Consider the following 27223-nt stretch of genomic DNA (forward strand, 5'->3'; position numbering starts at 1 on the left):
CCAAATAGCGCTCAGACTTTTTTTTATCTGAGTACAATACTCCTGTCTGGCCGCAGTAGACAGAGTAAGAATGAATGATAAAGCCTTATATGTAAATAATAATAATTAAAATAACAAAATAAAATACATAAAGATATCACATGTATACAGATTATACCTACACGAGTTTCAGGTTGAGAGCTTCACATGAACGTAGGATTGTGAGTACGAATCTACCAAGTTTTCATTTCAATATAGCTATGTCGTATTTTTATTATGTTCACTTCAGTTCAAAATACCAAATTGCATAGTACAGGACCGTACCCAGGATTCTTTTGAGGGAAGGGCCAGATCCAAAGAGGTGCGTGTGTGAGTGAGTGAGAATGAGAGAGAGAGAGAGAGAGAGAGAGACAGAGAGAGATTACAAAATGAAACGTTTTTTTTTTTTTTTTAAGTGTTAGATTCTGTTAAATTCTTGCTTTATGTTAATAATAATATTTCATACATATATCAATATCAGTTTTGCATTCGTGTTTTACCTTAATTTTGTTAATGTTGTTAAGGCCCGTACCATGGATTTCTTTATGGGAGAGAGGGCAGTGGCGTGCCCAGGATTTCCGAAAGGGAGGGGTTATGTGTAGGGATGGCCAGATCCGGATTTTTCAGATCCGGATCCAGAACTTTTGGATCCGGATCCGTTTTGCCATCCCACATGCGCTTCTTTGGAAAGTAAGAATCTGCTTATAACATATTGTTACCTGCTAATATACATATATATATAGCGTGTACGCGCGTGCGCGATTTGTAATTAATTAATACACTTACAAGGGAGGTCTAAGTCTCCCCCTCCGATTTCCATGAAACTTGGCAGGTGTATAGAGGCCACCCCCTCAAATGGCAAGATGAGGAGAAATTGAAGTGGGGATCTGACCCCGAAACCACGTAAATATGGCATAGGAAGAAACAGGGGGCATAGGGCCTCTCTATACACCTGTCAAATTCCATGGAAATCGGAGGGGGACACAGGGGTCAGATGATCCCCACGTAAATTTGTACTCATCTTGATATTTGAGGCGGGTTTTGCCCCCTAAAACAGTTTTTTAGCCGAAACAAAAAAAACACGTATTTCTTCCTTTGGGCCCCTCTATACACCTGCAAAGTTTCATGAAAATCGGAGGGGGACACAGGGGTCAGATCCTTACTTCAATTTGTCCTCATCTTTTCATTTGAGGGGATTTTGCCCCCTAAAACAGTTTTTAGCTGAAACATAAAAACACATATTTCTTCCTTTGGGCCCCTCTATACACCTACCACGTTTCATGGAAATCGGAAGGGAACACAGGGGTCGGATCCCCACTTCAATTTGTCCTCATCTTGGCATCTTGTACAATCTATCAAAATATCGCTCTTGTGCAACTGCTACGACAGATAAGGAGCCCTTGAACAAATCGGGCATGTTTGGCCGAAACAAAGAACTGTTGTAGCTTTACAATACTACTGCAACAACACTGTTCCCATTGCTTTTCAGTTAGGCAACTACTCCTCTTCCTCAGTTTGGGATTACCTGGAAACATATTCAGTAGACTTAGTTACGTGCTATGAAACATTTAAAATAAGCGCGATCCAGAATGGATCGAATTCGAAATCCGGATTCCATTCAAAACCTGGATTCCCTCCGAAATCCGGATTCTCAGTTTTTACTATCCGGATTTGGCCATCCTTACCGGACAGTAACAAATCCGGATTTGGCCATCCCAAGCACCGAGTCGGATACAGACAAATCTGTCACACAGCGTACAGCCTACTGTTTACATTCAATTCTCTGAAGTATTCAAATAGTTCTATCTTCCGCATATTAACAATGTTTTCAAATTTCATTTAATTCTCTTATATCAGCGCCATTGAAAAGTCATGATATTTCTATGTTAAAAAAATAATACATTTATAAATGAAATATTGCGTGTTAGCAATTATTATTGCAATAAAGAACATTTCTAAGTGTGATTTATCAAAGAAAAGAAGAAGAAAAAAGAGACATTTTCGCATCATGACTGCAGTTCTAAAAAAGTCGGGCCAGGGATTAAAAGTAATGAACTGTCCCGACTAAATCGCAAAATCAGACGTCTGGTGTGTTTCAAAAAATTATAAAACTAAAACTACAAAATATTGCAGACTACAGACTTCTACACAACAAACACATTCATTTATGCAAGAACAAAATTGAAATTGTTAAAAATTTTCAAAATCGTTGGTTATTTTCATAATTTTTGGTATGTTCACATATATAGGATGTTTCATTTATCATGAGACCATTGGAAGATATGTCGCAAGTTCTATACAGGACATTCTGAGGGATACATTAATTACGTTACAGAATTTCACAGAATGCAGTTAGTTATATGCTCCAGTACTCTATCAAATCTATCTTTCTGGCACTCTTATTTGATATATACATAAATACGCTTCGACCGTTTGGACTCATAACAAATGAGGCACCTGGTACACATTTTGGTACTACATTCTGGCTGATACCTCTTTCCTTTGAAATGACACCTGGAAAATAAACCTCATACATAGGGAGAAAAAAATACGTTGTATGTAAGATCTTATTTTTTAATATCAACTCTTTTCAATATCATCTGCTTTAAGCAGATATATCTATCTGTCACACGTACATAATATCATTATATACATTGCACTTACAAAAGATTATCTATTCAGGAACTACATACATACGCTGTACATAATTTGTAATATATATCATCATATTTATATGGCACATGAGAAATTAGTCTGGGTGCCAAATGACAAAAATAGGGGTAACCTTACACTGGAGTATGTACAAGGTTATATAGCTTATTGATAGCTTTGAGTGGATAGATTTTACATTCACTTGATTTATCTTCGGCATCGTTGAGCATTTTGAAGATAGGGTTTACACCAAATTATTTCTAGTCGTACTAAAGGAAAGTGAATTCCATATAAGTTTCTGCTTTTAAGAAGAGTTAATAATAGTTTGTCTTACAAGAGAAGTTGTGGAAGGTACTCCCATAGCCCCAACAATGACTTAATATTGTCAAATTATTTACTTGCGAGTATAATTGCATGAAATGATAAAACTATTAGTATACATAACTCAATCATAGCATTAGTTACGATATTTTGTCTTTTGGGTAGTGATATAGGACACCATTTTGCATAATTCAAACTGCTCAAAAGTTACAGATTAACAGTTTATTAACTAGGCATAAAAGTGAATAAGAAAAACATAATAAAACCTCATACATACTCTAAAATAAGGTTTAGCCTCTGGCATTCAGACTAAATCTAGAATATAGTCAAATGGTGCTTCATTCAACAATGTTTCAACAAGTGTAACTAGTGCTAAATTGCTCACTGTGGTCAAATACCATTATCACATAAGCCGTGCATTGACTTGTTAAACACAATTAATCATATTTCGTTGGATGGCAATTGAAGTCAGACTCAATTTATGCATAAAGTCTATTTAGAAGGAATAATAATCCACGTCACATGTGGAATAACAACAGAAATTACAAGACACATCTTCACACGCACACACACACCATTATATTCATATGCATGCAAACATATAGATGTGCTTACACACAAGCACATACATACTTAGATACATATAAACAGTTCAGATAATAGAAAAAAACAAAATATCACAGAGGCGATCTGTAAGATCTAACAAGGTACACCAGGTAAGATAAACTAATGCCATTGTCTCAGCAGCTTTGCCACCAAGTAGATTTCAAATTATGTACATTGTTGTTGTTTATACTTGTTTATGTATCTTATACTTATAAGAATGAAAAAAATAAAATACCAATTTCATTATGTTCATAAGAATAAAGATCTATCGAAACAACTTTTAAGAACTTGCGACGAATTGACATTTATGGTTAGTTAACTTGTCATTGACTGTTAAATTTTCTGCAGTGTGGTATTGTGGAATATTTGGATGGTTGTATAAGAACTCTTAAAACTCATATATTTTCATTGTACTTGTTGAACCAACAGACTGTAGCATGTAATGTGACTGAATGACAAAAATACACTACGTCAATTCACATAATAGCAGAAGATACCAAAGGAACTAATATTGCCAGAGTGACTGCATATTTGATTCTATCCTTAACATATTATATCTGAGCAAGATCCTTTTTCACTCCTAGCACCTTAAGTCACATATATAGTAAATATAATCAAATATGGTAAATATGCCGAAAAAAAACCTTATAAATGCTCGAATGACAAAGTTTGAAAATTTTGTATGTCAAGATTTATTTTAAAAAATAAATACCTAATTAAAAATCACGACCTTAAATTGATAAACTTATCCAATATAATTATTTGTCTATAATTTTTGGCCACCTGATTCAATCCTATTTTTGGCACTTGATTCAATTATTTGGACGAATTATAAATTTCATTCTTAATGCCAAAGCAAACAAATTTAGTTGTTTGTAGATATATATATATACGTTGATAAAATATTCCATAAAGTTGTTTGTACACATAAAAAATGCTAGAGCTACTATTGAATAGTCACTAACACTATTTGAACTTACAGCAAAGTACTTGCGGTATTAAATGACAAAATAACAACCAAATTACCAGGTTTCTAAAATATAATACAGGGAAAAGATGATAAGTTTAACAGAAGAAAATGTGAATGCATAGTTAAATACTTGTAACAAGAAAGCAAATTAGTATTCTGTATGCTTGAGAAGCATCACGAATTTAAAGCAAGTGCATTCCAAAATAGTGAGTACAATTTCAACATAATGAACATAATCATCAATTGCGTAAAATGATTTCATGTAGTTGGCATCTATCGAACAAGGCATCACCTTTTAATCATTGGATGATGGTTAAGTATAGATAGGTTCAGAGAGTAATGCGTTAAAAACAACAACAAAGATGAACACAAATAAGAAAATCTTGGTGAAATGGCGATGTACTAATCAACAATCGTCTTTCTTTTTCCTAACTTTTCCTTCAGTCTGAATGGTTCTAGAAAGGAGATCAACACAGTCTGCTAAGGACGGAGCACTTTGGTCGTGGCTGTAGTCCTTCCCCGCCACCCGAGAAAGTGTCAGGATGTACGAACAAGCTATCCTCAGTATGGACAATTTGGAGAGTTTCTGATTGTGCGAGTAGGATGGAATAGCTTGGCGGAGTGTATCGAAGGCAGCACTGATGGTGTGGACTCGAGTTCTTTCCCTGGCGTTCGCCTCGATGCGTCTCTCCCTTGTCATGTTCTTGTAGTTTCTCTGCTTCTGTTTGAGACACGAACTACTGCTGGTCGGCGATGAGTTCACGGAGGTCGACGGGTCCTGAAGCCGTTCGTCATCTTCGGAAGGCGGGCCGCGGGTGTACTGCAGAGGCGAGTCTTGAACCGAGAGTCTTGATGCAGGTACTGGACGAGTGGACCAAACAGTAGTAGTCGGTACGGCTCTAGAAGAAGCACCAAGGAGGGATTCCACGCTGAATTTACTGTTCTGCTGCGGTGAATGCGGGCGTCCATAGTCATCACTGCTCGCAATCGCTTGCGTTTCCAAGCATGTTCTCTCTGAGGGTGCGAACTTAGTCTGCTTGGAACTCACGTCACAGCGGTGAGTCCACCTACGCAAGTCTTGCGCCTCACTGTCCTCACTTTTTAGCACCAACGAAAGAGGTTCGTCGTCACGGGAGATCTGACCCACCGTTCCGAAGGCGCTGGCTGACGGAGGCCGCAACGAATGGTCACCAACACCGAACGTTCGAGGGTTCAGGACTAGCCGAGGATGCGAGGCGATTTCCCCCGCAGCCACGATCAGGCTGGGAGGCCGGAAGGGATCGTGTATCAGCAAACCGGGATGGTCCACGAACACCGAAGGGCCGCGAAGGGTCGGCAAAGGGCTGCCGCTGCTGACCGCCGCAGAGCCTTGGCTCCACGGCCTGAAGGGACTTGGGTTCGAGGCACGGCTGCAGGAAACCGGGCTCACCGGCGGGTGTATCACCGTGTTCACACTTGTGTCCTCGGGTTCGAGTTTCGGCCGCTTGTGAGGAGTCAACGAACCTGGAGGCCGCTTCTCGTTGGCTACCTTTCTTGGTTCTGCTAACTTCCGCTTGTTCTTCTTGGCGAGGGCGATGGGCAGCACCTTCACTTCCACGCTGTCCTCGCTGGTGTCCGTCGGCGAATGCTCGTCCTCCGAGCAGCACTCCTCTCGAACAGCCGCCGCCATCTGGACACCTGGAAATACACAAAAAAGAAAAGTTTAGTAATCGTTATACTCATTCAGTTAAGATATAAATTATGTAATATATTAGTCGAGTTTGGAATACCTAAGAAGCTTGTTAATATGATAAAAGTATGCACCAGTGAAACAGAAAGTAAAATTTGTGTGGATTGACAAATTTACAATTCATGATGGGTTAAAACAAGGAGATCCATTATCTCAATTCCTCTTTAATTTTGCCTTAGAATACACTGTTAGGAAGGTAAAAGAAACTAACGAAGGACTAAAATTAAACGGCGTGACTCAGATGTTAGCATACGCAGATGATGTAGACTTACTGGGGGATGATGTAAATACAATGAAGAATAATGCTAAAATAGTATTTTTCAAAGCATCTAAAGAGATAGGCTTGGAAGTTAGCAAAAAGAGAATTAAATATATGCTTACAGGCCGAAAGCAAGTGTCAGGTAATAATCAAAATCTAATTATTGATAACAACTCGTTTGAACCAGTTTCCAAATTCAAGTACGTACTTAGGAGTAATAGTAACAAATGAAAATGATATTAAAGAGGAAATAAAAAAACAGACTTAATTCAGAAATGCATGTTACTTTTCTCTTCATAAACTTTTGTCTTCTCGTTTAATATCTAAGAAACTAAAAGTTAAAATATAGAAAACAGTAATTTTACCTGTATTATTATATGGATGCGAAACTTGGCCCCTTACATTGAAAGAGGAACATAAATTGCGAGCATTTGAAAATAAGATCCTTTGGAAAATATTTGGGTCTAAAAGGGATGAGGAGACAGGTGAGTGGAGGTTACATAATTTGTATTCATGTCCAGAAATTATTAGAATGATTAAATCAAGAAGACTTAGGTGGGCAGGCCATGTGGCACGAATGGGAGAGGAAAGAATGATTTACAGGATTCTTGTTGGGAAACCTGATGGTAAGATACCAGTAGGAAGACCAAGACGAAGATGAAGGGACGCTGTTGAGATGGACCTAAAGGAAATCGGTAGGGATGGAAAATAGTATATATATATATATATCTTGCTTAGAATAGGGACAGATGGCAGGCCTGTGTTGCTGCAGCCATGAACCTCGGGTTCAAGAAGGCTAGAGAGTGTGTTAGTTAATCGTTATACTGGCTTCTGGATATTATATTTGCAGAAGTGTATAAAACAAAGACCATACATTCAAGTAACTTGTACATTAAATACACGGAGTTAGTGTATTGTTAATTACCGATTCCCACACATACCCATACTTGAAAATTGTTTAAAATATTCATAATATTAGTGTGAAGCTATTCCACTCCAATTATAAGCATCAATATATCCAGAATTTTGCTTCAAAATATCAAAGAATTACATCACAATATGAAAATACATGTTATGTAATCACATAATCCAGTTTCACGTAAAATTGGTACAAAATTAAAATAAACTTCGGATGTGTACAATTTCCAGGATACTTAGACACTGTGAGGCTGTCGCGCGGCATTTTTTGCGGACCCTTGAAGGACCAAAATGCAGGAAAAGTATCGGTGAATAAGTCCAACCGATACTTTCCAATACCGAAACCACTAGTATCGATCGGCCGATGCATCGGAATCGGCTCAGCCCTAATTGTAACTAAAAGCTAGTAATATTAAAAGACCCAGTGTTTGGAAGAAACTAGTTACAAACAATTACTTTCTTGAGAAATTCGAGCTGTAACTACCTATTCTTTAAAAACCTGACGGAGTAATTGTTGCAATAGAAGTAACATTATCAAAAATTACTTTACGACACATAATTTGTAATTTGGGGCAGAGCTAAATTTGGCAACACTGTTTCCAAGGGAGCTAGGCTTCGTAGCATGTTATATATAAAACATTTAATTTTTTAACATTTGATTCTGTGCAAGAAAATTTCCAACAGATTTCAGAAGGTAGTTAAAAGAGTAACTTACAATTACTTCTCAAGTAGCAGTATCTGCAAATGCGTTAGGCCTACTTTTTAAAATTAGTAACTGTAACTCAATTACTTTGCGAACACTCAAAATATCATAATTATATTTGAAAATCAAAGTTTGAAGCTAACAAACGGTTGCTCAAAGTTCAAGTTCCGAAGACACAAGTCACAATTGTTACGGGATATACTAATTTACAAAATAAATGTTAATTGTATAAGAATTTGAAACTCAAATTTACCTAATCAACCTCAAGACTTCATAGTTTGCAATAATTTTCAGTCGGTTAGATAGATTGTTCTATAATAAAGTAAAAGAATTGAGAGAATTATGTTTCATTTTCCACGAAACTTTATTTTCTATTATTTTCCTTCCCGATAAAAATAATGCTAAACTGTGAAAAACTTGCTTCAGGGCATTAATAAATAAATATGTATATATTCTATGGAACTTGAAATAATAAAACTTACAATCTTTCACGTCTACGGACAAAAATTCATGCACAATTCCATGAATTCAAGTAATTCCCGGTAAGTAGCCACCCTGCGTATTAACACACAAAATTACATACAAGTGTAACAACATTAGCTACCTGTTTCTCGCTTAAATATGTCACTTTTCTTCCTCACACCTCTTTCCACTTCTTTTAGAACTTCTAGTTTTTCTCTACTGTTAAGCTAACGCCACACTTCAGCACTATGCACAACGTACCCTAATCACAACTGGCAACTGAGTGCAGATAAGACTTTCACAAATCATTGGCTAGTGGGGGGAGGGGGTGCAAGGACGAACACCTGGACAAAAAGGGGGTGGGCAATTCCACCTTCTTGAGGAGAGGGTGGAGGCTGCATACAAGTAAACAGAAACTTTTTCTGAATAGCTGTCTTGGAATTATCCAAATAAAAAGGTTCCAAAATTCGAAATACATATGAATTCTTAACATTGGTTTCATTAGGAATTTCAAGGGGAATAAACTTCTGTTCGATTTACTGAATAATTCGAATTATCCAAGTTCGAATTAAAAAGAGTCCACTTAGTTCTTTTGATATCTTTAGGATAGGATCCTTTCAGCGACATATAAAAACTTGTTTGGTAAGTGTACGTTTTTCACGAATAAACACTTGCTATAATACATTGTTTGTTTTGTCTGGATTTTGCTGACGCACCCTGCCTTATACCCTGTAAGAATAAGTGGAAATAAACGACTACTCTGTCACAATCAGATAAAAATTTCTGATTTTTCGATTTTTTCGAGAAATCATATTTTTAATGTTTGTATCATAATGCAAAGTAGACAAATACTTAAATACATGCATACTCATGGGCACTTCTGGGTTGTAACCTCACTGGCTATAAATGGAATCATTGCAACCCAGAAGTGACCATGACTCTACACTAAAATGGGAAAATATGCCACAAAATAGAAAAAATGCTTAAATTGTTTGTGTGGTTTTTGACACCATGCACAATATATTTTTATAGAAAACCTTTTTCTAGTAAACGGCCCTGTAAAATATTTGAACAGCTTGATTAAAGAAAAAAAATATACGTAAATATACATTGTTCTATTTCTGATACTGTAACTACTATGGAAATGTGTGTCGAGTTTGTTAATGAAACTAATAATAATTTCAGTAACTTTTCTTCAGTTGAAAATAAAACATTCTGGATTGTACTCTATAATTGTAACTTAAAATACTAACTTCAATATTTTTATATTCTTTGTAGCTGGAATTTGGAGATTTTTTAATGATAGTTTGGAAAATATCAGCTGCCATGATTATCTACAGTTTCATGATATTAACACTATTTATGATTTAACATGATTAGTATTTTGTATATTTTCCTACACAAAATGTTTGCTATTTTTGCCCATAAAATTATTGAATTTCAAATCAAGAGAAATCCTGTGTTTACATTTCCTTTCGTATGAGCTTCACACCATCAGTACATATGTTTTATTTCCTTTATTTTCATATCTTAGAACGTAATAATCACCATTAAATGATTACGTGATTAATGTACTTTCACCAAAAGTGTTTCTGATATCTACAAAATCCTTATGTACATTATTCTATAAATTATTTATTTAGAGTGATTTAAATCAACCTGGTTTAAATCAATCCAGCCTGCTCCCAACATACGTAGTAATTCTCCAACATTCGTAATTGTGGTTTGGCAGAGGAAAAAATAAGTATAGAAACCCGGCCTCTTGTCAGGACTGATACTCATAGTGTGTCGAAACAAAGAGTTTATTTCAAGGGACGGACAGCATGCCACCAACCTGCGTACTGAAAACAAATAGGATTGCGAAAGTGGTCGGCGGCCCTGCCGTCAACGAAACGCAGGATGTGACTCAACAAGAGCACGAACTGCACGCACCCCTGGTCCTCTGTCTCCCTATCGCGCCTAATTATTTCCCTTCGTGCCTGCGATGAAATAATCTCCATCCCACTTACCATATCAAGCCTATTGGTTCTGTCATCAAACATGGCAACTTCCCTCCATCTTCGAATGCAATCACTTTTCTGGTAGGTGGGGAGTGGGATGGGACTTGTTCTAGATACTGCGATGAAACGCCCGAGTGAATTAAGCATTTTACTATTATGCTAAGGGTAGGATTTTCACGATTTTGAAAATATATTTGGAATGTTTTGATGTCTCTAAAATACATGTTCATGTTCAATTAAGTACTTCTTTAGAGCACATGTATGAATATTTGGCCATAATTGAGCATATTTTAACAACTTTTAGGTCAAATTTAGTGTGATCTCGCTTTTTCAAGGCATGAAAAACTCTCTACATACACCTAGTTAGTTATTCTCAAAGTGCATTTCGATCCTTTTTACATATTTACTCAAGCTATTACATTTCTTGCAAGTATGTATTCTCTGCGATCTTCAATCTTTGGTAAGGTGATGGAGGATGACTGGTAGTGGAATGAGAATACGGTTGTTACGGTTTTGACATTTGAAATTAAACAAATGCTCGTGCATAGTTTCAAATTTCACACTTTTTTACAGCTTTCTCTTCGTTTTTTTCTATTTTCACGTAAATAGTAAATAGTATATGAAAAAGCAAAATTTGATTACAAACTTATATTGTTAGAGGAAAAGGTCTAAGTATAGGCTTTGAAGCTAGTATGTATGTGGGAATTTGCTATCAGTAATGGACAAAGTAATTAATTTGCAATAAGAACTTATGATTACTGTTGACTCTGTACACTGTCGTACATAATTTCGACCTTTCAAATATCACGGTTAATTTGACAAATAAGAACGTCAGGTAGTGAATATAACGTAAATAAAATCTAAATGGCATGACAGTCTAAATACGTAAATATGGGCTACCAGTTAGACTGAAATGTATCAGATTTCAAACGAAATATAAATAATAATAATAAAATGAGCACAGAATGACAACCAAGTGCATCACTATGTCAAAATAGGTGATACAAAATTACAAAATTGAAAATATAAATTTTAAATTAGCATTAACATTCCCTTTAGAGTACGGCCAGCGTCATTCCAGGCATCCAATAGCATAGGAGTGCGGGCAGATTTCAAGAACATGCTTGTCTAACTGGCTGTGACACGTAGTAAAGGCAACCCTACAAGTGACCAATCACGTCACCTACTTACCCAGTGACGTAACAGGGGAGAGTTTACGCCGGAACTACGACGGCTCTGATATATTCTTTATGTTAATCCAAAAATTAATAAATTCGCTTCAACATCACTGGAATTTGGGAGTATGTTTGGATTCGTTGCCTATCGAAGAATCTTTTGCTTCATTATAACCGCTACAAAGGGCTATATATTTTATGAATTTTATTATAATGTTTTAATAAAATATTGATAGTGTAATGCGTCACGGTAACATTCACGTGTTTTCCCTATATCTTTCACTTTGAAACAACAAGTTAATCACCACCATTGTCAATAGACATAAAAAAATCCGTGCTTACATAAATTTCCGGCTACAGGGGGCGATGACGTCATGGAGTCAGCTAGGGGAAGCGCGCCGAAAAGTTAATTGGCGAGTGCGGAAGGGGGGGGGGCGAGGGGGAGGGTAATCCTGCATCCAGCTGAACAAATCGATAGAGAAGCATGTTAACTGGCCCCCTTCCACTTTCCCGGCCCTACGTAATACAGAATTTTCGCTAAACAGTCGCACTCTGTGTGGAGCGGTGATGATGATGACCACCAACATTCATCTTCATTTGCTATGGGTCTCTAAGCAAACACAATCAAGCAGATGTTTGTTGAGATCTATTCAATAGTAAGTAGCTGACAGTGATATCTGTAAGATGATGGAAGCCTTCTGTTAGGTATGGAAAGAGACAATTTTTGCTGTTGTTATTTAGCGTCGCTTTTCTTCCGTTAGTGGGTAATCACGACGATGAGGATTAGTGAAAGGGACAAAGTAATGCAAGTTGCGTTTCGGATATACGAGCATTTCTTTTATGTGTTACTTGTTCTCGGCTACCTGTCTCGGTAACATGTTTCTATATTTCTACTTTAATAATCAAACGTCTCTTCTCTACCTAGCCGCGACGATGAGATTGAAAGATAAACGAAGTCAGTGATATGGTTTCAATCCGGGACCTCTGGCTTTGTAGTACGTTACCCAGATCGCTTCGACTACATTTCTGTCCTGCTGACAGAAGTTCATATGCCATAGGTGTAGAAGTTGGACTCATGGGATATCTTGTCCGCCTACAATCGCATATTCACTGAACTTCAGGGAGTGTCAAAAAGCAAATAGAAACACACGATTGAAGGATTCAACAAGCAAGTGCACAAAGAGGTTCAAAATAATGAATGAAACAGTAAGTCGTTGGAAATGACTGCGTTTACTAATCATCCTGTGGTTTTGTCCCGAATAAGACAACAACATTTGGAGTTTGTTTCCTGTTTACGTGTAAAGATACGTGGACACAAAATGTCCACCACAATTTTCAATCACCTTTGAGTTTGTTTTTATTAAGTCCACTTTATGCACAGAAATGATAATCGGGATTTGACCTACAGTTTAGAGTAGGATCCGAATCACTATGTGCTTCCACCGGGTATCGAACCCGGAACCCCTTGATTACAACGGACGACGTTACCACTACGCTAACTGGCAGGCACCATCTTGAATCACTTAAATACACGGGGTGAATTTGTACTGGTGATAATAATTTTGTTCTGTTGACGGTTTTACTTGATTTCTGAACATGTCAATGAATGTACCAAGAGATGAACATGAAATGTAAGTTCGTAATTAAGGTGGTGTAATGGTAAATTTAGAGCAAAAATCAATTTTCTTAGGGAGTGGTGAGGAAATTTTAGCGGGATGTTAGGGTGGTGTTGAAGGTGTGGGGAAAAAATCACTGGAGGTGGACAAATTGAATACACGTATCTTTGAACTCCACTGTATTGGAATGGCATTCAATAAATACATGCACCATTTTATCTTGATACTAATTAATAATAAATTCTACTCTTAATGTTGCCTGCATCCATCGCAATACTTAAGAAAGATTTTATTTGAGCTTTCAAATCCACTTTATACACACATAGGTTTATCGGGGCTGGACCTACAGATTCAAGTGGGAACAGAGCCACTATGTTGCTCCATCGGGTATCGAACCCGGGATCCAATGAATACTTTACCACTACTAAATCCGGGAGGCTGCAATAGTTACGAAAAACAGCGCCTATCCTAGCGAAGCTAACCAAACAGTGTTGGCCAACAAGGAACGCATGGTCACATGGAGCATACATTCCGCCGCGAAGACTCGCTATCAAGCACGGCAGATAGCGGCGACAGGCTGGCATGATGTAATCCTTATGCAGGAAGGAACAGATTGATGGAGCCTGCCCTCAGCTGTTGCCGTATCGCTAATTGGGTGCAGAGTTCGCGTGATTAATCATCCGCTCTCATAACCTCCCGCGCCAACATGCACCGATCGGTGCAAACGCCCAGCACCAACCCTCCCTTTGGAGCTGAGGGGTGCATTTCACTCAAGAAAACCAACTCTCAAACTTTTGTCCAGTGTGCCAAAACCTGGTGTTGACTCGAGGAACATTTACGTACATTGTGGAAGTAGAACCGATATCTGACGAAACACTGGTCCATATAGACATTAATGCAGTGGCGTGGCGTGACTTTTTCAAAAGTGTTACCGGCCATCAGTATGACAATTATGCCTACTAGACGTTAATAGGCCCACCAAGTGCATTTTGCCTCCTACGTACGTTAAATTTGTTTTTATGAACAAAGGTAACAAAGGTAATACAGAAATATTTGGAACATCCTAGGGAAGAACTTTCAATTGAAAAATAAAAAAAATAGAGGTTGTGGGCACGATAAGCTACAGTTTGTTGGTAACAAAAAATGTGTAAGATAATTTCAAGAGAACACTGCTATCTTGATTCAAATAGGATCGTTCTGTCGATTACAATTGGTATTTCAATCTATGCACATTAAAAACTGGGATATCTGGAAATATTTTCTGAAGCAAAGTATAGCCATATCCCGTGCATTTTGCCTCATCCTACGTCGAAGAATTTCTTGTCCAATTCTGTTTCTTTGGGATATACTGAGAGTAAAATAAATAAAATTAATGTAGCAATAATAATAATAATAAGTAGTAGTAGTCAGGGTGGTTGTAAATTCTAATGGGTTCCGCAACAGGACCGGAATTTTAATTCGGTTCAAGTTGCGTATTGTTTCATTTCAATACGGAACTTAAAATGTTTTTAAATTGATCCGGAAAAACGGTTCCTGGACCGTATTTAAAAATGATCCGGAAAAAAAAGTTCCTGGACGGAATTGAAATGCTTTAGTTAAAAAGGTCCAGACCCCATTTAACCCTGTTGATTTTCTCTCCTGGACCGGAATTGAATTTATTTAAAATTTCTGGACGTTTAACAATCTTGGTAGTAGTAGTAGTAATCGTGAATCTAGCTAATTTGAAACTCAGTATTCGATGGAGGTTCCCTCAAGAAAAGAGCGCCAACCTACTTCTACGTCAGTCTGGCCGCGGCTCGAAAACGAGGGGGATACAACTCCTATTTCTAGCTTGCATGCTGTAATTGCTACTCTTACATATTCAACATTGTTTCTTTCCTTTGAAAGAATATCTGGTCCAACATAATACAAACATCAACAAGGCAAATGGATACCAATCTTACCACGCCATTGGTTCACTTTCTCATTTCTACAGGTTGACTTATTTCAAGAGACTTTTCTTTCAGTAAATGACTGTGGTACACTGCTACAAAAAGGCATAGTAGAAAATAGAAAGTGCATTGTAAGAAGATCAACAGAGAAATGTGTGGAACTTCCTATCGCTTCGTTATCGCATACGTCACATGTGTTGGTGGCTCTGCTTATCTGAAATGTAGGATCCCAGATCTCGGGTACACGTGTACTCTTCTGTTGCAGTGTTGCAATCTCAACAAACATTGATGTTCTTGTTCAACTTAATAGGCCAAACACGTTAACGTGCTACAAGTATACGGACTTTATTCGCTTTCTTATCTTTCGGAAAATACGCATGTTCATCTTCACATATTATTAGATGGTTAAGGAAACGGCTGATTTTCAGTTCAAGTTTCCACTTTCCTCTCTGTGTGCTAGATCATTCATAGCTTTAACCAAAAAAATCTCATGCAGCTTCTTTCACGTTTCATTTATTATGTGGTGGTGGCGCATTCAAGTACATCTCCTCTGCTTATTCGTTTGTAAGGGATAAGTTTGGAAGGAGATAATTAATTCTTATTCTATGTCGCTTTTCTGTTTATGTAGACTTATCGTGACAATAAGCCTGGACGATCGATTGAATGATTTGTTTTAATTTACTTCACTTTTCTGCCACCTTTGGATAATCACAAAGATGAGGATGAATAATGAAAACGACAATCACAACCACAAAAGAACAGCGTGTTTGTTGGAAGTAGATCATGTATCATAGTTACAGCGTAATCATTTTAAACATATTGGACTATTACATTTTATATTGCTCATATAAATGTAAGTGATAAAATTGTACTTGTAAATCGTCTGACCTGTTCAACATCATTGTAGTACACCTGTATACATATGATCTCATGAATGCAAAATAAATAAGTACATAAGCACAAGCCCCACGGAGGATTGCACTGGTCGTGAGGCCAGACGCCAGAGCCTCGCTAGTCTGCAAAATGCAGTCCAGGGTGTACCGTACTATGTGGGAGGTTGACAACTTGGTGTCCTCGCAAAGGGCCAACCCCTTACACCCTAGGGTGAACGATAATGAAACTGGCGAAGTAAAACTCGCAAAGGAATGGGCCGGAAATTGAACCCGGAACCTCCAGTAACCAGATCGTATGTCCACCGTTCAACGTGCTCGACCCACAGCTTGCCCCCAAAACAGACAAGGCAAGGAAAAGAAGTTAGCAGTTAGCAACACTGCTGTTTCCTCCGCAAGGCGTTATTGCACCGGGAGCTCTACGTTATCAGCTGAAAACAAGGCTTAGGGCATATCAGCTTTTTATGAATTAAAGGCTCTCAGAACTTGAACACCTGGCGCAAACCAGATCTCGTGTTGGAGGGGAAGGAAAAAAACATCGCGGAGTGCTTAGACCGCGGGAGTGGAACGGTCCGCCTCTTTCGGTAAGAAGCGATACGAGATATTATTTTAGTAATTTTGTGGAAAGTTTTACTTCACATTCCCACAGTTAATATTTATTTACGGACAATCTATTCAGTATAAATGCCATGCAGTTTTTACGTGTGTCAAAAACCGATGAAATGCACCCTTGTCAAAGAATTCAGAGCGGACTATTTGCAAACATGCTAAGCGGGACTGTTTAGATTAGATTCTTGTTCTATTTATGTGGCTCCTCTATTAATCACCAGGAGAAGAATTACAAATCCATGAGAGAGCCCACGGGAGAAACATAATAACATATTCACACAGGAACGAGATTTATAATGTTGGATAAGACCAAAGTTTTACATAAATCCCAAATTCGTTATGACGATGAAGCAGAACAGTTGAATAAAGGGCAAGAAAGAATTGCCCGGGAACCCTTCTGCTCTTTATTAAATAAATTGCGATCCAAAATGAGCTAATGATACATAATAAACGGGCGAGCTACAGGTAATGTTTATATGTGCAACGTCAGAAATACAAGTGTGGTTTTAAAACCATTTAATCACTCTATTGGAACAAAGTATAGTTATCATTATTATTATTATTATTATTATACACATTTCCATGGGACCCGTGCATATAGCACCGTGCTAGGAAGGCACATTTAGGGGATGTGGGTGTAGGGTCCCGCATATTCTAGATCTCGGTCATTTTGGACCGCCTTTACCTACCAGGATTGTTCCCAGCAGGCCCCGTAGCTAGAATTGATCTCCAGGGGGGGAGGCTCACGGGTTATCGGGGGGGGGCTTTGTAAACCAAGTCCATTTTTTAAAAAAATATTAAATTTAAGGTAAATTATGTGTGTGGGGGGCTCATTAATTTATAAATATCATATACTACACAAATACTACATTTTCTACATCTTTTAAAAAATCTCTTGAAGTGTTAATTGACTGATATTTATCACAGTGCCTACAGTATATTCCACCCCCGGCCGAAGCAATTAAACTCCCCTTCCTTCCCAAAACTTGGGAGCTGTTGTTGACCTTTGACGCAGATGCGGAGGGAACTTGCATGATTACATCAAAGTCATAGATTTCTGGCTAAACGGGAGGTTGCAACAGGGACAGTGAAGGTACAGATAAAGATGCTCCCCTATGAAATAACTTTATGAAGTCTAGAGAATATTCTAAATACTTGCAACTACTTCTGCTCATAAACAAAATGAGCGAATGTAATAGATACTGTTCATATTCTGCGGATTTATCCTTAAAGTTGTGAGTTGTCTACATTTTCACTCTTCACTGAAACAAATTATGCAAAATAGTTTCCCTAATGTAAAGGGGGCTGATGGCAATCCTAGAGGGGGGGGCTGACGGCAGTTCCAGGGGGGGGCTGAGCACCCCCTGGCCCCTGCCTGGCTACGGGCCTGGTTCCCAGGTTGAGGCTGGGTGAGCTCCAGAGTCACTTTATGTGGGAACAAGATCGGAAAAATTCCGACCTTAGATCACCCATTCCGGGAATCGAACCCGAGCCTTCCGCATGGCAGCCAGGCGTCCTACCGAGTACCGACTGGACCACCACGCCAGGTTTCAATCCCTTGCAATATATGTTCTTTGTAAGTGTTCCTTAATGAATTTCATATCATCACTCATCTTCATCTTTGCGAATTGCCAAATGTGGCAGAAAAGTGAAGTAAAATAACAAAATCTATAAAAATCAATCAAAGTCACGTGATGTAACATTATATACGCAATAATAAAATAAATGGTTCCAAATGTGTTCAGACTACGGTAACACTGACTTTATTGCCAACCAGTGGCGGCGATTGGGTTCCAAAACTGGGGGCGGGGGGCGGGGCAAGGACAGTTCACTTTCTCTTGTCAGATAAGGTTTAGCATAGGCCGTGTCCGGATTGGCAAGCGCTCCGTCCCGTTCTCTCACGTTGCTCTCGCGTGCCGTCGAAGTCACGTCCAAGTCGTCCGAATCTACATGTACCCTTGTAGTACGGTTGTCACTTTTCCCGCCAGGTGTCAGCTCGAACTTCACCCAGCGCGCTCTGGGGCGCAGGCGCATCGCACGGAAGCAGAAGGCAGTCGCCAAATAAACATGACAATGATTTCCACCTAGTTACTACTCATATTAAAAATGTAACACGCTATTTCATCATTTACAATTTTTCTACATTCAGTATTATTGATAAAATGTTAAAGTATAACTGAGTTTTACATCCTCTAATCAGTAAATGTTGTCTGTACAAAGTGAAAGTTAGAATATGGCTGCCAAGCGCAGCGTCACAGCGAGTTCAAGCGTGCATCAGTCGCGCCTCTCTGCTCTTCCCTCAGACTCCACGTCTGCCGCGAATTCGGACAACGGAGGTTGGCTGAATCCCTGGATGGAACGGTGCTCTAGGTGACATCTGCTGCCGATTCGGACGCGGCCATAGTGCGGGGGCAATGGTGGCTAAAAGTGGGAGGCAACTGCGCCCCCCAATCGTCGCCACTGTTGCTCACTGCATGCCGAATACACTGCACTGGTTGTTGTGTGCCTTTAATACAATATATTCGGATTTATTCGAAATTTTGTTTATCCGAAAGGGGGGTAGTCCCACCGAATTCAAATACGACTTTTTATTGAAGTGTATTTACCAGAGCGATCGTGTAACAAACGAAAACTGCTCCCACGTGATCCCCTAAGAAGCAATAACGAGACGGTGCCAAGATCAAATTCCTGGTCGGAAACTACCGAAGATTAAGTCAATGGCTTTGCATTAACAAGTTCCGTCCATGTCGCAGATCTAAGCACTCTGAACTAAACCTGGCGACCGCGGTCTGAGAAGGGAGGAGCCGAAGCATTCTTTCACGAAGGGCGATAATAATGTTTCCGCAAACAATCAGAAGTTGCTAAGCTCCACGCACAATTGCTTCGTAACAAGTGAACTTTAGTTTCAGAACATTTGAGACGGCACAATGTGAAAGTTAGGGTTGCTAACTGCGGGAGAAAATCTCTACTTCAAGTAGTATATTGAAGGGGTGCCCACAGCGGGGGGCGGGGGGAAATTCATGCTGCGTCATGGGAAGTTTGGGGGAGGGGGAAATTTTAAAGTTTACCTACCAATTCTACATATCTTCACACAAAAATATGGGGCGCGGATTGCTTCGTTTGATTGACTTTTAGTTATGGTTATTAAGTACAGTTTTCCTACCTACCTGCGGGTGATCGCTACGATGGGGTTGAAATGAAACACCGCCTCTAATGCATTTGGAATCGGTTTGGAAGGTTGGGAAGTGCTGTTCGCATTATATAGGTTAGTCAAACTGCTACGAATAAGGTTCAATATACTAACAGTGACGTGAGCCTGAGGAAATTATCAACACATTTGCTGCAACGACTTTGCAACGTCATTAGTTATTATCATTTATGTAAAATGTCATTTCAATCAATGTCAAAGTAATATACAACATACATGTTAATGTCTATATCGTATAAAGTAAACATATATTGCGTAATATGTCTGTATTACATTGTTACGCAAATTTCGTCTGACCAAAATAATTCGGCATAAAGGGGGGCAGGTGGAGTGTTCCATCTTTTGGGGGGGAGTGCGTCATAGGCCTTTGGAGGGGATGAGCACCCCTGGTACACTGCACTGTGATTGTAAAGTAAGGATATGTTGTTCCTATAGTTACTGTGGGAGAGATGCTAGTAATCATGGAAGATATGACGCCCATGTTCAAATTACACAATAAATGTCAAAATTATGACCAAACACTCTTCACGTCAGCCCGCAGATTTTTAATTGATTGATTGATTTAGTTTATTTTACTTCGCGTTTTGTGCCTTTTGGCTAATTTGCGAAGATGGGGATGAGTGATGAAATGATGAAATTGATTAAAGCATTCACAAACAACCAAGCCCGAGCGGGAATCGAACCCGGGACGCATGGCGTCGCAGCGCGATGTGCTAACCACTCGGCCACAGGGTCCGGCGTAGATTTTTAATTGTCCTACTTCCAATTCAGCTGTTTATTCCGTTACAATACGTCTACAAATTTTATGATATGATTTGAGTGATTAATTTGGTTTATTTTACTTCGCTTTTCTACCACTTTTGGCTAATCGCGAAAATGAAGATGATTGATGATATGTGATGAAGAACACCCATGTCCAGGCCGCGGGATTCGAACCCACCCCTTGCATTGTAGCGCGCTGTGCTAACTACTCCAACACGGCGGTCGGCAGAAGATTTATAGATTTGCCTCCATTCGCAGAATGCACCAACTGTCCTACTAACATACATTATTTTTACAATTGCAATTACGCCTACTTCTGATAATGACTACGTGGTTAGCAGATTTCTTATCGAGACTGCTTGTAAAAGAAGACACAAGAGAATGCTCAAGAATTATCAAATTATGTAGATACCGTTAAAATAGCACAATTGTTACATATAATAGTGCAAAGAACTAAAGAAGACTATATTTTGCACAATGTTATTCAAGGGTTTCAATTTGGATGGCATAATTCTATTTCTGAAGAATATCAACATACCGTTATCTTACATTGTTACCGAAGGAGAGCTTAAATCGCAACAACTAAAGCATGTCTTATGTGGGGAAGACGTATAATAATTCCAAAGGACTGTAGAGAAACAGTATTAAAGCTGTTACATGCTGAACATGCAAGACTCGCCGCTGCCTTGCCAAAATGTATTTTCCAAGCAACGAATCACTATAAACTGTGAATGTCTTCCATAAAGATATTTATGAAATTTCTTAATGCCAATACCAGTGCTAACGCTTTACGTTCAAACTGCCTGTAGTTTCTTTCCGAAAGCCTTCCTATCGTTGTCTACTGCTTAGTGAAAAGTTAGAATGAAAAAATAACTTCTTGCACGTTAATGGTCCCACTAAGGCGTCATGCTTAGGGCCCCGGCAACTGAGTGAGGAAATTGGGGAGCTACGAATGAGTAGCTGAGAGTAGGTCATAGAAACCTACAACGACGACTGGGGGTTCGTCGTGCTAACCACACGTCACCCTGTAACTGGTCGTAACTCCCACCTGGTGGGCAGTTACGGCAGTCGGCTCTGGCCCTCATGGGCTGTTGCGCCACAGGTTATTGTGTACGTTAAATGGATGACGTATAAAAATCATAATTTGAACTTGTATTCATTATTTTATATCTTCAAGTTCAGTTATTATATGTCGCTTTTCTACCTCGTGAGTTAACCGCGACGATGAAGAGGACGATCAACTAATGAAATAGTTGATGAAACAAACACATTGACGCATTTATGCTTTACCAAAGATCTTGAACCAGGATCTCAGGTTTCTATGAACATTAGGCCGACGTAAGCAAAGACGTTTTCGAAGTTCCGTCTCCCTTCGAAAAAAGTTATGATAATCCAAAAAGTGAAAAATTACACATCTATGCTTAGAATCCCTTCCAGAGGATGCACGTGAATCTTGGTATGGTTTAAGAGACCTCTTAAACTATTGCGAATATCTAGACAACAGCGAAAGAAAGCCACAGTAAGGTTTATGCAAATCCTCTAGAAGGAATTCTAAGCAGATGCATTCTTACAGATTTTGGAATTTGTTACGGATTTTTAGAAAGGAAAGGAAATTTATAAAAAAGCTTTGCTGGCGTCGGCCAATTGATTCAAAATGCATCATAGACACCTACTCCCCACTAACATATAATGAACGTTAGATTACCGATGTGATTGCCTTGGTGGGGATAGGGAAGTGGATCGTCCGCAGAGCCACTTGCATGGGCAACCACGACAATAAATGGGTCTTCTTTATCGCACAACGCAACACAAACTTCGTGTTCTGACGTCAGACGCGGAATGCTGACGTTGTTAGGTTCCTTTAGCAAAAATAGACAGCGTAACAATGAAAGCATTCCGCGGTTATGTCAGAACGTAAAGTTGCTCTCGCGTTGTGCGATAAACGAGACCCGGGATAAATAACTTCAGTAGTTGAAATAATAGTTAAGCTCAATCGCTATTTATTATTCGCAATTCATTTGCACGGGTGTTAATTAATTTGCACGTACTTAGAACTAATTCGCATGTACTTAGAATTCATTTGCAGGTACTTAGAATACTTTACATTTATGTATTTGCATGTTTATAACTTTTTATGAATATATATTTATTTATTTTATGAAAAATATGTATATAGAAGGTAATTAGAGGTACTAAACGGTATTCATATGGTTTTATATTCATTACTGCAAAGTATGTAATGTATCAATCGATAATATTAATGTTTATAATATTGAAAATAAGTTTTCTATGGTTTATGAACCGCTATGAAAGGTGTTAATGGTACAGGTCCAATTACGATTGGGGACGGTCCCGGTACTCGAACCCGCGATATGTAATATTATTAATTAGTACTATGTAATAATGTATGTTATTATATTATGAAAGACGGTGGTGCAACACGCCAGACAGAATACTGTCTCAGAATCTCAACTCCGCTCTGATCCCAGACAGAGAGAATGAATTAATATTCCGCGCAGGTATCAAGAATGAAGCCTCTGTTAATGTAGGTCAAGGCGAAAGGGTTTGCTGACGAGACGGGTTGTTGTTGTGATGGGAGAAATATACAACAAGTCATTTTGGGTAAAATAAATTGGTTAGAGAAACGAACCGCTTCGATTTCAGGTGGAAAAAGAAAATGTATCACGGGGTGATTGTGTCCCTTGAAAAAGACAAAATATTGTAAAATGCTAATTTTAAAAGTCTCCCGCTAAGCGGAAACTCCCTCTCTGTGTGGGTGTGGAGGGGCGATACGGACTTTAAAATAGTAATCGCCAAACCAGGTAGAGAATTTGGACGAAAAAGGATTTTAAGTTAAAAGGACATGAGGTGAAGGTGATATAATTCAAGGCGGGTGGACGTAAGGAATTTATCTAATGGAAAGAGAGGCTGTGGGTTTTAAATTTGGACTCGTAGAGTTAGTTAACGAGGCAGCGAGAATTTAAAGGGAATGTTAGTTTCCAGTATGGAAAATAGGGGCGGCCCGAATTTTGGGGTATTTAAACTTGGGAATCAGAATTTGACCGCACATTTCTACTTTTTCTATTGAGTTTGTTGGTGTGTTTGTTTTCTGAGTTTTTCTTCACCATGATGATCCATATTGTAAGTATTGCATTTTTTATCTAAGTACAAGTGTTATACGAGAATGGAATTTGACTAGTGTTTTATTGTAAATACAAACTAACTTGTCAAGTTCTATCTCGGTTGTGTTTTTTTTGTTTAGCGGCAAAGTGTTTAGCGTGGCGAGACGGAATAAAAGTGAATTGTAGTAACACTCGCGATTAATGTATTTGAGATTTGTGCAAGATCCCTAACAAGGATCGAACCTAGGACCGTTTGCACCAACAATATTAGCTTTTTTTTTTTACTCTACATATAACTATAAACCTTTTATTTTTTAAAAGAAATAAAACGCACAAGTCTACTACATACAAGTTTATTGTTCTAAAACTAATCTACTACAAAATAAATACAGAGTCAAATTAATTTTACAAATTATTTATACATAGCGTTTACACAACGCTTTACAGTTTTTTATAAGTCAGGTTATACATATACAGAATACATAATGTTAACACAATGCTTTACAGTTTTTTATAAGTCATTTTGTACACATGTTGTAATACATAGCGTTCACACAACGCTTTTATTTTCTCATTCATTTTGTTATGTACCCGCACATGTAAACCATATTCAAATGACAGTGTTACTTTTATAGAAAGTTTTTCTATGGCGTGTCAACCTTGACACGCCAGAAGTTTTTCATTTTTCTCACACCAAGTTCACATTCAGAACATGTAGGCTTGGGATAATTTTCTACTATTGCTTGTGCAATAGAGAAAATAAGACACTGGTCTTCGATGCACTATTCACTGCAGGCACACTGTAAATTAATTAAAGGCACTTGAGAATTTTGTCCATACAATTCTGTCATTTCTTTTTAAGTTTGTTCCAAACAATGACAGAAAATAGGTTAGGGGTAACTCACGGCACATATAATGTAAAAACATAATACAATAAATTCCACACATTGATGAGTTTGGGTTTTGAACCACCGTTTCACTGATGCACCATGATATACAGTTCTTTTTTATAAATTTTAGTACATTTGCACTAGGAGGCTGACCAAAACTATCAAAGTACATGGCCTCCTTATCACTGTTTATAAACAAACTTGTCCAGTGTATCCCTGGTCCAGATTCATTGTCGGTGTTAATAATCAATGCAGCAGGCAATTGCACATTTTTTGGCAATGTGTTATTAGCAAAAACACCTCGAAAAATAAAAGACAGACATTTGTCTGATTGAACAGTTTTTTCAATTTCAATGTTATTCATTGTTCACTATCCGAAAATGCACTATTTTCGGAAGAGCAACCTTGCTCGGATAAGTAATACACACTTGAAACGTCGTTGTAAAACGAAGCTAAAGAGGAATATCCACTGTCTGATGTTGAGGTGTTCTGTTTAGGTGCAGTCCTTGTGGCTTCTCCTATAATATGCTGTTGAAGCATGAAGCTACGGAGATAAGATGCGTATAAATGTGCGTCTCTAAGAGCACATTTGATTGTCCTTAATCTGTGATAATTGCGACAGCAATTTTGTGCAGGGAAGGCTAACAGTGACGCTTTAGGGCATCCTAGGTCCTCGAGGTTAACCACAGTGCGGTGAAGTATTGTAATCAGAAACTTGCATTTATCAGCTCCAAAAGAATAAATAACTGATGCGTTTTTGGTGTACTGGGAAAGTACGGAAACCAATTTTGAATAGCAAAGTTCACCGATAGGCCATTCGAGAGAATGCTTGTTTTGTGTTTGCCACATATTTTCGTTTTTTGCTCCAATATCTAAAGTATCCCATTCGTAAGGTGGTAGAAATATCCATGATTGCATACTATCTGAGTCTGCATCGACTATAGCTAGTTCTTTAGGAATAAAATTGCCAGAATTGTCTCGGAATCCTTGAAAATCAACGACAGCCCTCATATTGTGATCCGTACTCCTTCCTGGCTGGTACTCAACTGATTATTATTTTGTATTATCTGGGAAAATACCTCTATGCTTGTCTATTTGGAGCAGAGAATCGAACTCTCCATAAATAATGCACGTGACCGCCGTAGGCAACGGCGCAGAGAATGACAGTTTAGCACTTACACTCCCATCGCGTAATATGTCCCAAGTAGAGTCAATTTCCATTGTGGGTGAAAGAATAAAGGGATACAAAGCAAATCCATTATCAAAATCTTCTCGGGAGAGACTATTTCCTGTATCCTGGTAATGTATTCCCGTTCCAGAGAATAAATTGTAATATGCTTGGATAATATTTTTGTCTGTGAAGCTGGGGCAGAGAGGTTGGTTTGGAATGGTTCTAGTTCCAACTTGGAGTTGAATTTTATTCAATCCGAAATGATGGAAATTAAAGGGGTTTTTATGTATTTGACCATTGAAAGCTGAATTTTCAACAAAACCTAATATTACACGTTTAGGAACAGTACCTAAAAATATATTATCTAGATTATAAGAAGTAATATTTTGAGGGATAGTTATTGATTTTACTTCCACGCGTGTAATTGGGTATTTAGCTGTAGTAGTTTCAAGAGCATTTGCATGAGCAAGACCTATATCTGGAGATACAGTAACTCTTTTTACATAAAGAGAAATGTCCTGTATTTCTACACGATAAGAAGAATTCTCGGCGGCCATCAATGAAAATGCATCGTTTGATCTATGTAATTTAATTCTCATGGACACATTGTTCAAGAGAAGACGAGGTTGGCACATAAAATCAGAATACAGTCGCCCATACATGTCGAATGACCGACTTTGCGCAGCAAGACTCATTCGTTTTTCAATTCCTTTATTTTCAGTTAGATTTTCTAATTTCCCAGGCGTATCGCGATACAAGAGAGCAGCAGTGAGATGAGATTTTTTAGCCTCATTAGAATAGTTGAGTAATGTTTCAATGTATGCCCTGTAAGCGTAACACCCTGCAGAGGACGAAATCAATTTGTCATTTAACGAAACGTCGACCTGACTGAATGCTGTATGTAGAAAATTGTTTCCGGGGGCAACCAGGTTATCGGCAGCTAAGGCCGTACCATCTGGTTTAGTTATTTTACATTTTAGGTACAGATAAATGTGTGCTGGATCAATGTATTCCCCACTGTCTCCAGTAATGGCAAACTCGACTGGACTTTTACTAGTTAAAGATGAAATGGGACGATACTCCACTAAACAAGAATTTTCAATGCTAGTTTGAGTTAATGGCAGAGAAAACAAATCCAATTCTGTATTTGTGCATTCCGATGAGTTACAGTTTACTAACGACATGGTAGTTAATTAGCGAATATATCTCTG

General features: G+C 38.4%; 1 protein-coding gene across 1 annotated transcript in view; it reads right to left on the reverse strand.

Moving 5' to 3' along the window:
* Positions 1-2593: 2593 nt before the first annotated feature.
* Positions 2594-27223, reverse strand: part of net (atonal bHLH transcription factor 8-like protein net) — a 62302-nt gene continuing 37672 nt past the window's right edge. Inside the window, exon 2 of the mRNA XM_083141442.1 lies at positions 2594-6244. Within this exon, the coding sequence (XP_082997568.1) occupies positions 4974-6236 (1263 nt within the window). The 5' untranslated portion in view covers positions 6237-6244 and the 3' untranslated portion in view covers positions 2594-4973. The remainder of the gene's footprint in view (positions 6245-27223) is intronic.

Source organism: Lepisma saccharinum, chromosome 20 (assembly GCF_977018435.1).
Source record: "Lepisma saccharinum chromosome 20, izLepSacc3.1, whole genome shotgun sequence".
Classification (NCBI taxonomy): domain Eukaryota; kingdom Metazoa; phylum Arthropoda; class Insecta; order Zygentoma; family Lepismatidae; genus Lepisma; species Lepisma saccharinum.